The sequence below is a fragment of the Cucurbita moschata genome, unplaced genomic scaffold (genome assembly GCF_002738365.1).
Source record: "Cucurbita moschata cultivar Rifu unplaced genomic scaffold, Cmos_1.0 Cmo_Scf00016, whole genome shotgun sequence".
Classification (NCBI taxonomy): Eukaryota; Viridiplantae; Streptophyta; class Magnoliopsida; order Cucurbitales; family Cucurbitaceae; genus Cucurbita; species Cucurbita moschata.
This window is the reverse complement of record NW_019268532.1, coordinates 3,429,772-3,442,838: the sequence shown is the minus strand read 5'-3', so window position 1 is coordinate 3,442,838 and position 13,067 is coordinate 3,429,772. Positions and strand designations below refer to the sequence as shown.

The window sequence follows — 13,067 nt, the reverse complement described above, 5'->3', positions numbered from 1 at the left end:
GGACGCGTACATCCAATGGCAGGGCAACAATCGTTATGAGGCATAGCGCATAAGGAAAGTGGCCCAGCGGTGTGCGAACTAGCTGGTGAGCCCATACTCGCACGTATGGGCTGTGTGTAGAATATATGGTACACGTTCACGATTACCCATTAAGATAGCACCATATGGAAAACGAAACGAAACGAAACGATAGGTCCCATAATTCCATTGCATGTGATTGTTGCATAACCCCAATAGGGAGTCACTTACTGAGTATTCTAGAAATACTCAAGCCTCGTGCTACTTTACATTTTCAGATAAGAGCAAGACACCCATGTGACATCGACAGCGACATCATACACCCCGGGACCATGGCACATGCATAGGGTAGTTTTTTTTTTTCCATTTCATAGTCTAGGTTGAATTCGGTTTACAACATTAGTATAAATTAGTATAGGTTGAATTGTATTTGCATAATAAACCATAGGGTAGTATAAGACATTCATTTCGGTTTTGTTCCTTTTCCTTTATTTCAATAATGTTCTTTTCCTTTCTTTCCCTTGTAATCATTTCTCTTTCATGAAAGGCGGGTGTAAGTCGCATTTATGAACAAAACCCATTTAATGTATATTCCACATTTCAAAGTAAGGCGGGTGTAAGTCGCATTTATGAATAAAACCCATTGAATGTATATTCCATTTCAAAGTAATGACCTTATATTAAATAGGTAAAATTTAGGGTCGTTACAAGGACAAACGTCAGTGACGTTGCACAAAGATATACGAGCCCATACAGTATTGAGAGGAGTACGACACGAGAGCATTGTTAGCAATGTGTGATAGAGAAACTAAATTGTCATTCGATATTGGTCGCTCGATATGCAGAGGGACATGACAGAGTACATAAATCTATGTTCGTATTTCTAAATTGTTGGTGTTAATATAACACATGCGGAAGCAATTTGGATCTTAGGCACTATTAGAACATCAATTATTGTAAATTACTAGCATGTTCATAAGTATTAAAACTTAATGAGTTTAAATACTAACCTTTTGTAGTTCAAACTCCTTTTGCCTCACGAATCGGTTTCGAACCACCACTAGTGTTTTCTCCACTATCCTCCGGCCTTAGAACGGGATTGTGGAATCCGGTGAGTGACTAAACTTGGGAGGGATTTTGTATATGTGAAAGAGAGTGGTTGTGAGAAGTTTTTCTCAAGGTTTTTCATCAAGATGAAGAAAAATACCTCCAAGTATCATGATCACTCTATTTAAAGAGTCAAGTTTGCTTTTCATCAAGATGAAGAAAAATACCTCCAAGTATCATGATCACTCTATTTAAAGAGTCAAGTTTGCATGTTCATGCAAACTTGAGATCACCCTCCAAGTATCATGATCACTCTATTTAAAGAGTCAAGTTTGCATGTTCATGCAAACTTGAGATCACCAAATTTTGACACTTAAAATTCCACTCAAGAGTTTGAGATTATGTGGCAAGCATGCATGTTTGAGTTAACCAAATTTTGACACTCAAAATTCCACTCAAACTTGTGGGGTTTATTTGGCAAACATGCAAGTTTGGTTAAACCAAATTTTGACACCTCAAAATTCCACTAACATGGATTTTTCCATTAGATGAAAGTCAACATTTTGACTTTCTTCATTTTAATTCAACAATTAATTTGAATAATGAATTTCAAATTAAAGTAACATTAAATGATTAATTAAACTATTTAATTAATATTTAATATTAATTCAAATGTCAATCCCAATCAATTCCGACACATAATTGATTAAGATATTTAAATCTTATTTAAATATCTCACATTCTCTCTTTTAGTTTAATTCGTAAATAAAACAAAATTGCGGTTAAATATATCGTATATATGTAACGCATATTCCCTAATTTGAATTCGAACACTTCGAACTCACTCATCACATTGTTCTATGGTTTAGTCCGATATGAGCTAGCAGAGGGACCTAATGGACCTATAGATCATGGGCTCCAACGATCCAAGATTAACCGATTAAACTCATTAACCAACATTCGTTAACTACTAGGACACTCCACTATAGCCTAGTAGTTGCACTCCCCTCACTATAGATATATTTCTGTCCATCTGATATAACCATGATTAGTAAGTCGATCCTTCACAGGTTGTTCGTAACTAGAGCTGGGTCAATTTACCGTTTTACCCCTGAAGTTACTTCTTGTTCCTTATGTCTCATTGATCCTCTAATGAACAATTGGTTTGTGGTCCAACCAGTAAACCAAATCCCTCTCAGGCCAATGAGAGGGTGGGGCCCCTTGTTCAAGACCTGGAGTCAGTGCTTAAGGGAACTACCTTTCTTCTATCCCTAAGTGGGTAGGAGTGAATTTCGTCTTGCACCCCACATCCCCAGCCATTCACCCAGTCTTACCCTTGAAATGGGAGGCCTGTTGAGTCGGCGAACTAGAGCCACTCTCACCCATGCAAATCTAAGGATAATTCCGAATAAACAGGAGTTCATGGTTAGCTCAGGATTAAAACCGAGTTACCTAGGTTATCGAATGAAAAGAAAATCAGTCTCAACAGTAAACGACTTTATAAAGTGAGAGTGGTTTTCTTCATGGTCCGATCTTATGCAATACTCATTGCATAGGACGCGCCCACTCACATGTCTCCACATGCACAATTTAGTGATCACATTGTTTATATCATATACAAAAGTGGGCCGCATCCATAGTGTCCCCAGAATAAGGTACTCAGTCTTATCCTTATACTATAGATCATTTTGACTATATACTCGAACTTGATCCACTCTTATGTCTCTACATATAGTTCAAGTAATCATACTATAGCCAGAGTGTTCTTAGTTTATTGGATTTAGATTAATGATCGTAAAGTTCACTTTATTCAATAACAATTTTTACTGAATAAACATCAATAATAACTTTATTGAAAATAGAATATATCTTTGTTTACAAACTATGAGTTTTAGGACATAAAACCCAACATAAATAACCATGTCGATTTGAATATATATAAATACAGCGTATCCGACAACAGGAAAGCATAAATCATAAAATCCAAAAATTTCAAATTTGCCATAATTTTGAAGAAATTATGTTGGTTTTTAGGGATTTAGAAGTAAGTGTGGTTTGAATAATGCCTTTAAATACTCTCTTTCCTCATCTCCCAACTCATACTCTCCATTCTTTCTCTGCAACCCTTTTCATCGATCAACCATCATGATCCACAGAGCTCTCTTCCCCCGCTCGTTACTCTCCTCATCTTCTTGGCCTCGTTCTTGCCTTTCTTCATCTTTCTCAAAGGTTTGACAAAACTTTTCGATTCTTTCTTGAAATGTTTATGCGTACGTATGATCGATCTCGACATGATCTTCTCTCTTCTTCTTGTGTCGAGAGTTTTCGTGAACGAATCATCTATATGGGTCCGTGATCTAGATCTTGATTTTATCTTTTTTATGAGTCTGATTTGTTTTCTCATCCTAAAAATGAAAAAGAATGCATTTTTTATCATCTTAATAAATGTCTGTAGAGCAGGGTGAGGTTATAGACTTTTTTTTTTTTTCAAATAATATAATTTTTATTTTTCAATATAATTTGAACGAGGATACACAATTTGGAGTGTACAAGGTTGTAGTTTCAGTAAACTTGTCATCATCGAAAAAGTTAAAAGAGTTGTCAACATAGGTTAACATTAGTCCACTCTTTGCAATAAGACAACAATTTAAATGGACACCACTTTCTTTTAATGGTTTGAACTTTCTTGCATGGCAAATTTGTGTCAGAATTTGTTTTATTCCAATAATTCTCAACTTCTGGAGTGCTCGAACAAAGTACACAATTTATTCCACACTTGAGTCACTCTTGACTACATCTTTAAAGCTCACAACTTATTTGTTCACATTTGATGATTCTATTGTCATGATTTAGTTAAGGATATGAGTCTGACGTTAGGTTAGGAATTAGAACCAAAGGACCCTTCTTTCCAATAATCCACCACAAATTTGGATTAAATTATAAGGAATTAGAGCTTTGATTCGGGGAAAATCTTTGATTTATTTTAAACCCAAGTGGTGTTGAATCTTTTGATTGTTGCAGCTTGGAGGCGGCTGCCATGGCGATGCGTCTAGGGCTGTATCTTCCATGCCGGAGCCTTGCCGGTCATCGCCGTTCAGGTACTTGTAGTTGCACCTATATCCTTGCCGGAGTCTTATTAGTTGTTAAAAGACTGAGAAATTGGCTCTCAATTTGGGTTTGGTTTGATTTCAGCGATGATGAGAGCCGTGATATTGATTGGGATAGCCTTGGATTTGGGCTGTTGCCAACAGATTACATGTATGTTATGAAATGCTCTGAAGATGAGAATTTCGAACGAGGTCAGCTGAGTCGTTATGGGAACATTGAGTTAAGCCCTGCTGCTGGGGTTCTAAATTATGGCCAGGTATCTTCAACTTCCAGTTTCTGATCCTTGTTTTGATTTGGTTTGGTTCTGAAACTGTAAATTTTGTTTTGTTTTGTGGATTGGATAGCTGAGATTCATTGTTTAGGCATTTTCCATGTCTATGATTGATTATGCATACAACCTGTTTGACGAAATGCCAGACAGAGTTTTAAGGCATGGTTTTGATGATTTGAACAGGGATTGTTTGAAGGTCTGAAAGCATATAGGAAAGAAGATGGAGGCCTTCTTCTCTTTCGTCCGCACCAAAATGCTCTTCGTATGAGGACCGGTGCCGAACGAATGTGTATGCCGTCGCCCTCCGTCGAACAATTTGTTGATGCTGTGAAGCAAACTGCCATTGCTAACCGGCGTTGGGTTGTCCTCTCTTTTGAGCTGTGATGCAAACTGTTGACTTTGGTTTGTTTTTCATCCTCATGATTGATTTCACTTGCAGGTCCCTCCGTCCGGGAAAGGATCATTATACTTGAGGCCTTTGCTCGTCGGGACTGGTCCCGTTCTCGGCTTGGCTCCGGCGCCTGAATATACTTTTCTTGTTTATGCTTCCCCTGTTCGCAACTATTTCAAGGTGGGAATTCTTTCAATGAATCTAATTTCTCTTTACATCAAAAGGGCATGATTTATCTATCTACATGTTCCTGGTTTCGAAAACAGGAAGATTCAGGAGCCTTGAACCTATACGTCGAGACCGAGTTCGTTCGTGCATCTCGTGGTGGAACTGGAGGTGTGAAAACCATCTCAAATTATGCTCCAGTAAGTGAATAATCTTTGCTGCTGAGCTCAGTTTTAACTCAATCTTCTGGTGGAAAATGGCTTAACTTTATGATGTTGTCTTCTCTGTAGGCTTTAAAAGCTATCACCAGTGCCAAAAGTAGAGGCTTTTCTGATGTCTTATATCTTGATTCAGTGAATAAGAGAACTCTGGAGGAAGTTTCTTCTTGCAACATTTTTCTTGTCAAGGTATCTTTACTCTAAATCGGTACGAAGCGTCCGATAGATTTATGAACTTTGATTAGAAAAAGTACAGACGAACTTGTGTGATAAATGATGATTGTAATGCAAAGATTTTCCATTTCTATAGGGAAATGTTATATCGACTCCTGCTACAAGTGGAACGATTCTTCCAGGAGTAACCCGGAAAAGCGTCATCGATATAGCCCGTAATCGCGGTTACGAGGTGATTATCAAAACAGTTTGATTTTCCAGCTGCCATATACTTATCCTTATACATAATAGCAACAACAATCATATTCAGGTTGAGGAACGGGCTATCGACATGGATGAACTGTTCGACGCTCGTGAAGTTTTCTGCACGGGAACTGCTGTCGGTGTGGCCCCTGTTGGGAGTATCACTTGTATGGATAAAAGGTAAACTAACTAACTGCTAATTACCCTGCCATTCCTCCAAATAGTTCGATAACCGAATTACATTGGCAGTAGTACAAGTGTTGTCTAGATTATTGGCAAGTTTTGACGAATTTGTATTGTAAATTCTGCAGGATTGAGTACCAAACAGGTGCTGGGACAACATGTCAGGAACTATACTCAACTCTTGTTGGGATTCAAACTGGAACCATCGAGGATAAGAATGGCTGGACTGTTGAGATCTCTTAAGTTTTCATTTCGCCTATTGATATGAATCATAAATTGTGTGTCGCATGTACGATTGTTTGCTCAAATTTTCATGATATCCGATTGTGAGAGGAGGAAGGTATGAACCTCTCTCAAATTTTGATGAATCAATGTGAGATGAAGGTATGAATCTCTCTCAAATTTTCATGATAATAAATGAGGGGTTGATCCGTATCGTATCATCTCGTCTGGGTTCTGATTTCTCTATTTTTTTAATAATACCGAGTTGGGTTCTTTTCCTACCCTTATCGAATAAAATATGCTGAGCCAAATCTTCTTCATGATAAACCTGTTTTATTTAGATCGAAAAAATCGTACGGTTGTATGAAATCTTGTGCTATGGCTTGAGTCCGAAGTCAATCCTATTTACGATGGAGGTAGTTACAATTGAATCCAATTTTGTCCATTGTTTTCATTTTCATATCTGTAAATATAATATTGGCTAATTATAAAAGTTACTATTTATGATATTTCATAAATTTTTAGAACCGATTGAAGTAGAAATTTATTAGAAAAGTAAATGAACATTAATCTTGAGGTAACTTGGAACGATGTATAGTGACTACATCGATGGCATAAATTAAGTTTAAAAAACGAAATTTTGCCACATCGAAGTTTGGTCCAATGTTGTAATGAATAAAGATATCAATTACTATCGTGCTATCGTTCTCCATCACGAAATTCTGCCACATCGACGGAAAAGATTGGTAGTGTCATGGGTTCAATTAGAGTTTCTACGGTCATGCTCAACAAGAAAAGGTTCCGTGGAGTAAGTGGTGGTCGGAGAAGATGTGTTGGCCATTGTCGGAGGAGTTTGGAGGACAAGCAAAAGCGAAATGAAAAAAACGGAGAGGGAAAAGAAATCGAAACTAGAGGGAAATCGAGTCAGGAAGACAAACTCGTGGGTCGATTTGAACCCGAACTGGAAAAGTCCTCAGTACATTGAGCTACCATAGCGCAAATCCATTTACATCTCTCTCGCATGCGTGTTTAAACTAGGACGTAGACGACTTAACCCATACTGTTTTTGGGTTGAATGTATCATTAATATTGGTTACAAACACTAAATATTGGAGGAAGTGAGACGTTTTGCGTTCTTTATATATAATATAATATAATATAATTTGTTTTCTTCCTTTCACTTTCCAAATAATTGTGATTATTATTATTTTCGAACCTTTTTCAGCTTTTACCTCAGGGGTTTGTTTGAGCCTCTTCGGCCTCTTTCAATTATTTTTTTCTTCACTGCTTTTCTCCTCATAATTATTTAACATCCTCTCTTTCTATAGCAATATGAATGGATTGATTGGGTTTTTATCGAGGTCGATGGGTCAATTTGATTGAGTCTCGAGTTCGGTCTGACATGTTCTTCGACTCGTCGATAGAACCACGTAAAACCCAAAAAAATACATTGTTAGGTTCGAGAAGTCATCATTGCAGTAGTCTTTGCTAGTTTGCCACCAGAAATTCTGTCACGAGTTATTGTTCTAAAATTTCGTTGAGATCAATTTTGAAGCATTTGTATTTTTAACGTCCTGATCGAAGTTTAAAAAATGTAACCCTAAGTTCGGCCGAAACCTAATTGAATGAACAAAGATGAAGCTTGTATGTCCATTTATAGAATTTATTAGGATGAAAAGAAAAAGAAAAAAGAGGCAACCAAGTCAAACTAACTTTGAAGCTGCTAATAATTACTCAAATTGTCTCATTTATGATCCAATAAGTTTGAGTTTGAAAGTTGGGTCACACTCTTTTTCAAAAGATGATTGAAATACAACCACACCAAAAGAAAATTTCAATTCAACCCGAATAAAATAAAGCAACTCGTGGATTAAACTATAATAAGATATGAATATATAATCCAAAAAAACATTTGTAACGACCCTATTTTTTTTTTTTATTATAGTCGCTGCTACATGTTGATAGTAATCTGGAAGCTATTGTTGTGGACGAACTTCATGAGATGCAACTTAGAGTCCTAACTGTCGGTAAAATCCAATACGCAAGCACACAACTGTACCTTAAGTTCTTTCAATTGGTGTTATGCTGTAACGAGGCCTTAGAGATAGGGCTAGTACCTAGTTAGAGCTCTATGCAACAGTCTACCACTTGGGAAGAGTGTACTTTTGGTAAATCCTTCGGAAATACATCAAGAAACCCATTCACCATTGGCACCGTAGACAGAAACTTTTCTTCCTTTTTTGTATTTACGGCGCTAGCTAGTATGGCCCAAGCTCGTTGTTGGATTAACCTCTTTGCTGGTACAAGTGGTTCTTGAGGGTGGTGGAAAAAAATACTTCTTTCCTATAACAATCAATACTAACATGGTCCTCAGCCAACCAATCCATCTGGAGTATTACGTCAAAAATAGTCATATTAACAACTATAGAGTTATGTCTAGAGTTTGTCGTGATACTAACACTTGACCACCTTTCACTCTATCTCTAAAGATCAAGTCTACCCCAGATACAGTACCAACTGAAATTCTGTTTGACTAGTAATTGTAGCAGATATAAAGGAATGCATAAATTATAAATCAAACGAAGTTAGAACAAGATGCCCCAAAACCGACAAAGTACCTGTCACCATTGTGTTAGAGTTTACGACGTCTCTATAAGGTTGAGATGTATGCTCTTGCTTGGGAGTGGGTATGCATAGGCCTCCCTCTACTGCCTAGGCATCTTAGCGGATTAATCGGGTTTTTAGTGCTCTTTCCTAGGAAGTTCATGGCAATATGACCCTCTCTAGTATGGGCCAAGCATTGGCCCCAGTGTTACCTATCACACTCGCCGCACTAGGGTCTCTTGACCCCGTCTATTTGACTATTGATCATGACCTGGGTCTCCACAATATCTGTCAGCCGGTTGTGAATGACACACTAGTGGTTGACAATACAATTCTATCTAGTCATAGCATTGCTTCTGTTCTACTATGGTTGTCAGTGTTGTCAGCCCTCGGTGTTCTCTGACCCTAGCTCTCTCCATATCTTTATTCATAGACTCGTTATGTTATTAATGAATGAAGGTTTGACTTGTATGTCATAATTTTAAGTTACGGGAACTGCATGCATTTTTGTGTGTCATATGCATCAAAATACTTCCTTGTTATGATTAGTATGGATGCATACTTTATGACATTTATGTTCGCCATGATCTTATGTGGACCCTTTCCCTCTGTAACGTTTGGTAGCCTATTAGCGAGTGCTAGTCCGATGAGCCAGGTCTACAGGTACGTATACGAGCCCGTCTAGTGGGTCCATGTGCGCATGCGCGGGCCGTGTGTAAGGAAGTACTACACATCCAACCCTGTCTGGAGTGTAAAGCATAGCTCAAGATCATGTCATGATGTTTTTAAAATGATAGGTCTCACAGTATCGCATGTGTTTGCATTTTCCAACCAAAACAACTGAGTGTTTCTTATAATACTCAAGACACATGCTACTCAATGACGACGTCACAATAAAAGCCATGAAACTAGAGTTAGGATATATAGTCACGTTCATGTATGTTTGTTAGCCCTTAGGTTAGGTCACGACTTGTCTTATTTCATTTAAATTTATGTTAATTATATTATGCCTCTTTATTTTTAATGACAACGTTGTTTTAAAGTATTTATTACGAACGTCACCGTTTATGATACTTTTTATGAAATATTTTAAATGAATATTTTCTACTCGTATTAGTCATATCATACCTGCAGTGTCGACCTTAGAACTTTCCTAATAATAAAACCTTTTTTTTTTTTATTGGTTTTGAAAGGTGGTGGGATAAAGTCTCGTTGGTCATTTGGTGAGCTACCAAGATGGAAAACACAAAAGCAACAAGTTTCCACACAATTTCAATATGAGTTAGTGGGTAATGAAGTGACTTTAAATCCTCCTCCATCTTTCTAAGTTTCTAGAACCCTACACCTATTACTTAGCTACACACCCTTAGAGTTTCTATTACCTACCGTTCCACGATCTGAAAAGTTCAATTAATTCAATCCAATTTAACTCCGATTATGAACTTATTTAAGTTGAATTAGGTTCAAATAAATGAAAACTTATGATTTCGCTCGTTTATGGATTTCAAAAAATTAGATGGATTGAAAAGAACCCACCGAAATTTATTATTAATTTTAAAACATATATTTTTACTTCCAGAACAATTATATATACCTGTATTTATTTTATTTTTATTTAATTTATTTATTCTTCTACCATTCTTAAAAATAATGTTAACTATTTGGAAGATAATATTTTAAATACGATCTAACATTTTATTTTTATGAAAAATAAAAATTTAAATAAATGTCTAGAGCAACAAGAACGAACGTGACCCAGAAAATTTATGATTGGATTGAATTAGGATTGTTTGGGTCGAAAAATTTACGGGTCTAAAAAATGTTCCAACGGGAACCAACCCTAACCCACGAACACTCCGTCTTAGGAGTTTTCTCTTTCTTCATTAAAGGTCATAATGGAAAAAGTAGGAAAAATACTTTGGTTTCAATTATACAATGTTGTAATACACAAAACCCTTCATTATTTTTTCATCTAAACTTAATTATGTTAGTAGACATCACATGTTCTTTTCCAACACATGGATTTCTCTTCTTTTTTTTTTTTTTTCTTTTTTAAATGAAATATTAGGATTTTGATTAGAAGTAAAAAAAAGAACATTAGTTCCTAATTAGAGAATAATGTCTCATTTAGAATGTTGCATTTTGGATGAAGAATCTATGTACTTTAGGATCAAATTAAATTTAAAAAAATTAAACATCTAACTCGATGTAACACTTTTGTACATTTGAATTAATCATCATTGATGACTAAACGAACACGATTATAGAAATACCAATTAATTAAGAAGTATAAAAATCAAAACATACTAAAAAAATAGCCTAGATCGAGATTCTTAAATATCAACTTGCGATCTTAAGTTATGAGATCTCACATCAGTTGGAGAGTAGAATGAAACATTCTTTATAAGGGTGTGGAAACCTCTCCCTACTAAACACGTTTTAAGAAAACGTGAGGCTGACGGCGATATGTAACGAGCTAAAGCGGACAATATCTACTAGCAGTAGGCTTGAGCTGTTACAAATGATATCAGAGTCAAACACCAGGCGGTGTTCCAGCTAGGACACTAGGCTCCTAAAGAGGGTGGATTGTGAGATCCCACATCGGTGCTAGTAGTGAGCTTGAATTATTACAAATAGTATTAGAGCCTATAAGGACACTGGACCCCCAAGGGAGTGGATAATAAGAACCCACGTCAATTGGAGAGAAGAACAAAACTTTTCTTATAAGGGTATAGAAACCTCTCCCTAATAGACGCATTTTAAAAAATCACAAAGTTAGCAATAATACTAACTGGCCAAAGCGAACAATATCTAAAAAGCATTTATGTAATACTCTGGTAACCTTATAAAAAGGAAACTTAATGACATTTTGGTCGGACTTTTTGGTCAAATTGAGGTATTATTACGTGTGGATTCTACTTTTTGATATAAAGTTCGTAGAATGTTGTTTCAAACAGCTTGTCCCAACTCCCAATATACGTATTTTTTTTAAAAAAATAATAACAAAACCCTCTACTTTTCCTTCATTTAATATCTCATTGCATAATGTCACACCCTTTTTTTCTTTCTTTTTCAGTTTAATATTCAATCAGATAGCTTTTTCAGCGACCAAGAAGACCTTTTCTCTCTAATTTCTTTCATTGTTGATTAGGAGAGAGGGAAGAGAGAACCATGGGGAGAGCTCCTTGCTGTGACAAAGCCAATGTCAAGAAAGGCCCATGGTCTGCTGAAGAAGACACCAAGCTCAAGTCTTACATTGAACAACATGGAACTGGTGGGAACTGGATTGCTTTGCCTCAAAAAATTGGTAAAAATTCAATCTTTTTCATCTTGTTCTTCTTGTTTTGATCCAATTTCTTCTGGGGTTTCTGTTTTTTGGAGTTAAAATTTAGCCCTTTAAACGAAATTAGGCCTAAAGAGATGTGGAAAAAGTTGTCGATTGAGATGGCTGAATTATCTCCGTCCGAACATCAAGCATGGAGGTTTCTCCGAAGAAGAAGATAGAATCATTTGTAGTCTCTATCTTAGTATCGGAAGCAGGTAATTTTTTTTTCTTCAATCAAATCCCGAATCCCAAATCCCGAATCGTTTCATTTTAATTAGGGTTTGAGGTTCGAGAAAAAAAAAATCAATTCTAAGGGTTTGGTATGGAATAGGTGGTCTATAATTGCAGCACAGTTACCAGGAAGAACAGATAACGACATAAAGAACTACTGGAACACAAGGTTGAAGAAGAAGCTATTTGGGAAGCAAAGGAAAGATCATCATCAACAACAACAACAGGCAACTCGTCGAGGAAACGCCCTAAGGCATCATGGGACGGTGAATAAAAGCAATAGCGCCATTCCTTATTGGCCTCAGCAGCAGCAGTTCCCAGTGGCACCAAGCTACTATAACAACATGCTATCATCTGACCATATCAACCCAATTGAGAATTTGAGCAAATTTGGAGCTCAATTTATGGAACAAAGTGTGTACAACAACAACAATGCAAATGGGTATGGAAATGGGTATTATTTTCCATTGCTTCAAGGGCAAAGCAGCAGCCAAATGGTGGATCTTGAGAATTATGACATGGGGTTTGATGATCCAAGAAGGGTTTTGTGTGGATTTGAGTTTCTGTATGGAGATCATCATAATCAGATAATGGGGACTAGTAATAGCCATGGCTATGAAATGGGGCCTCTGATTTCTTCTTGCCCTTCAAATTACGAAGCAATGCTGCAAGATTTGTCAACCACGACTCAAGAATATGATACTCACTTGAAGATAATGGATAGCAATGCAGTATGATCCATGGTGGGCGTAATGTAAAGTAATAAAAATGGACTCTTTTTGGCCGTAGTGATTTGGAGGGTGACAATAAGAACATAACTAAGATTATTATGTTTATTGTTTTTTTTTTTTTTTTTTTTTTTTTTTT

The 13,067-nt window shown here is 36.6% G+C and overlaps 2 protein-coding genes across 3 annotated transcripts; both read left to right on the top strand.

The window, feature by feature from the left end:
- The first annotated feature begins 3,174 nt into the window (after positions 1-3,174).
- Positions 3,175-6,259, top strand: LOC111454368 (branched-chain amino acid aminotransferase 1, mitochondrial-like). 2 transcript variants are annotated; one of them, XM_023095838.1, is made up of 11 exons: positions 3,175-3,294; positions 4,087-4,163; positions 4,258-4,429; positions 4,628-4,804; positions 4,884-5,015; positions 5,102-5,200; positions 5,291-5,407; positions 5,529-5,624; positions 5,703-5,815; positions 5,947-6,106; positions 6,144-6,259. In XM_023095838.1, exons 1-10 carry the CDS (start codon positions 3,211-3,213, stop codon positions 6,059-6,061), a joined length of 1,182 nt encoding a protein of 393 aa, XP_022951606.1. In that variant the 5' UTR covers positions 3,175-3,210; the 3' UTR covers positions 6,062-6,106; positions 6,144-6,259. The 2 variants fall into 2 exon arrangements, with proteins under 2 accessions (XP_022951606.1, XP_022951605.1); XM_023095837.1 differs by having other exon boundaries at positions 5,947-6,109; positions 6,147-6,259.
- Positions 6,260-11,757: 5,498 nt separating this feature from the next.
- LOC111454503 (transcription factor RAX3-like) lies at positions 11,758-13,006 on the top strand. The gene is made up of 3 exons (XM_023095997.1): positions 11,758-11,951; positions 12,055-12,184; positions 12,301-13,006. Exons 1-3 carry the CDS (start codon positions 11,816-11,818, stop codon positions 12,935-12,937), a joined length of 903 nt encoding a protein of 300 aa, XP_022951765.1. The 5' UTR covers positions 11,758-11,815; the 3' UTR covers positions 12,938-13,006.
- The last annotated feature ends 61 nt before the right edge of the window (positions 13,007-13,067 follow it).

Excerpts from the sequence above, each read along its gene's own strand:
- LOC111454368 (XM_023095838.1), top strand. The coding sequence starts at position 3,211 with ATGATCCACAGAGCTCTCTTCCCCCGCTCGTTACTCTCCTCATCTTCT. Across the intron at positions 5,201-5,290 it reads CCATCTCAAATTATGCTCCA|GCTTTAAAAGCTATCACCAG; the intron begins GTAAGTGAATAA and ends TCTTCTCTGTAG. Across the intron at positions 5,625-5,702 it reads CCCGTAATCGCGGTTACGAG|GTTGAGGAACGGGCTATCGA; the intron begins GTGATTATCAAA and ends AATCATATTCAG.
- LOC111454503 (XM_023095997.1), top strand. The coding sequence starts at position 11,816 with ATGGGGAGAGCTCCTTGCTGTGACAAAGCCAATGTCAAGAAAGGCCCA. Across the intron at positions 11,952-12,054 it reads TGCTTTGCCTCAAAAAATTG|GCCTAAAGAGATGTGGAAAA; the intron begins GTAAAAATTCAA and ends AAACGAAATTAG. Across the intron at positions 12,185-12,300 it reads TATCTTAGTATCGGAAGCAG|GTGGTCTATAATTGCAGCAC; the intron begins GTAATTTTTTTT and ends GGTATGGAATAG.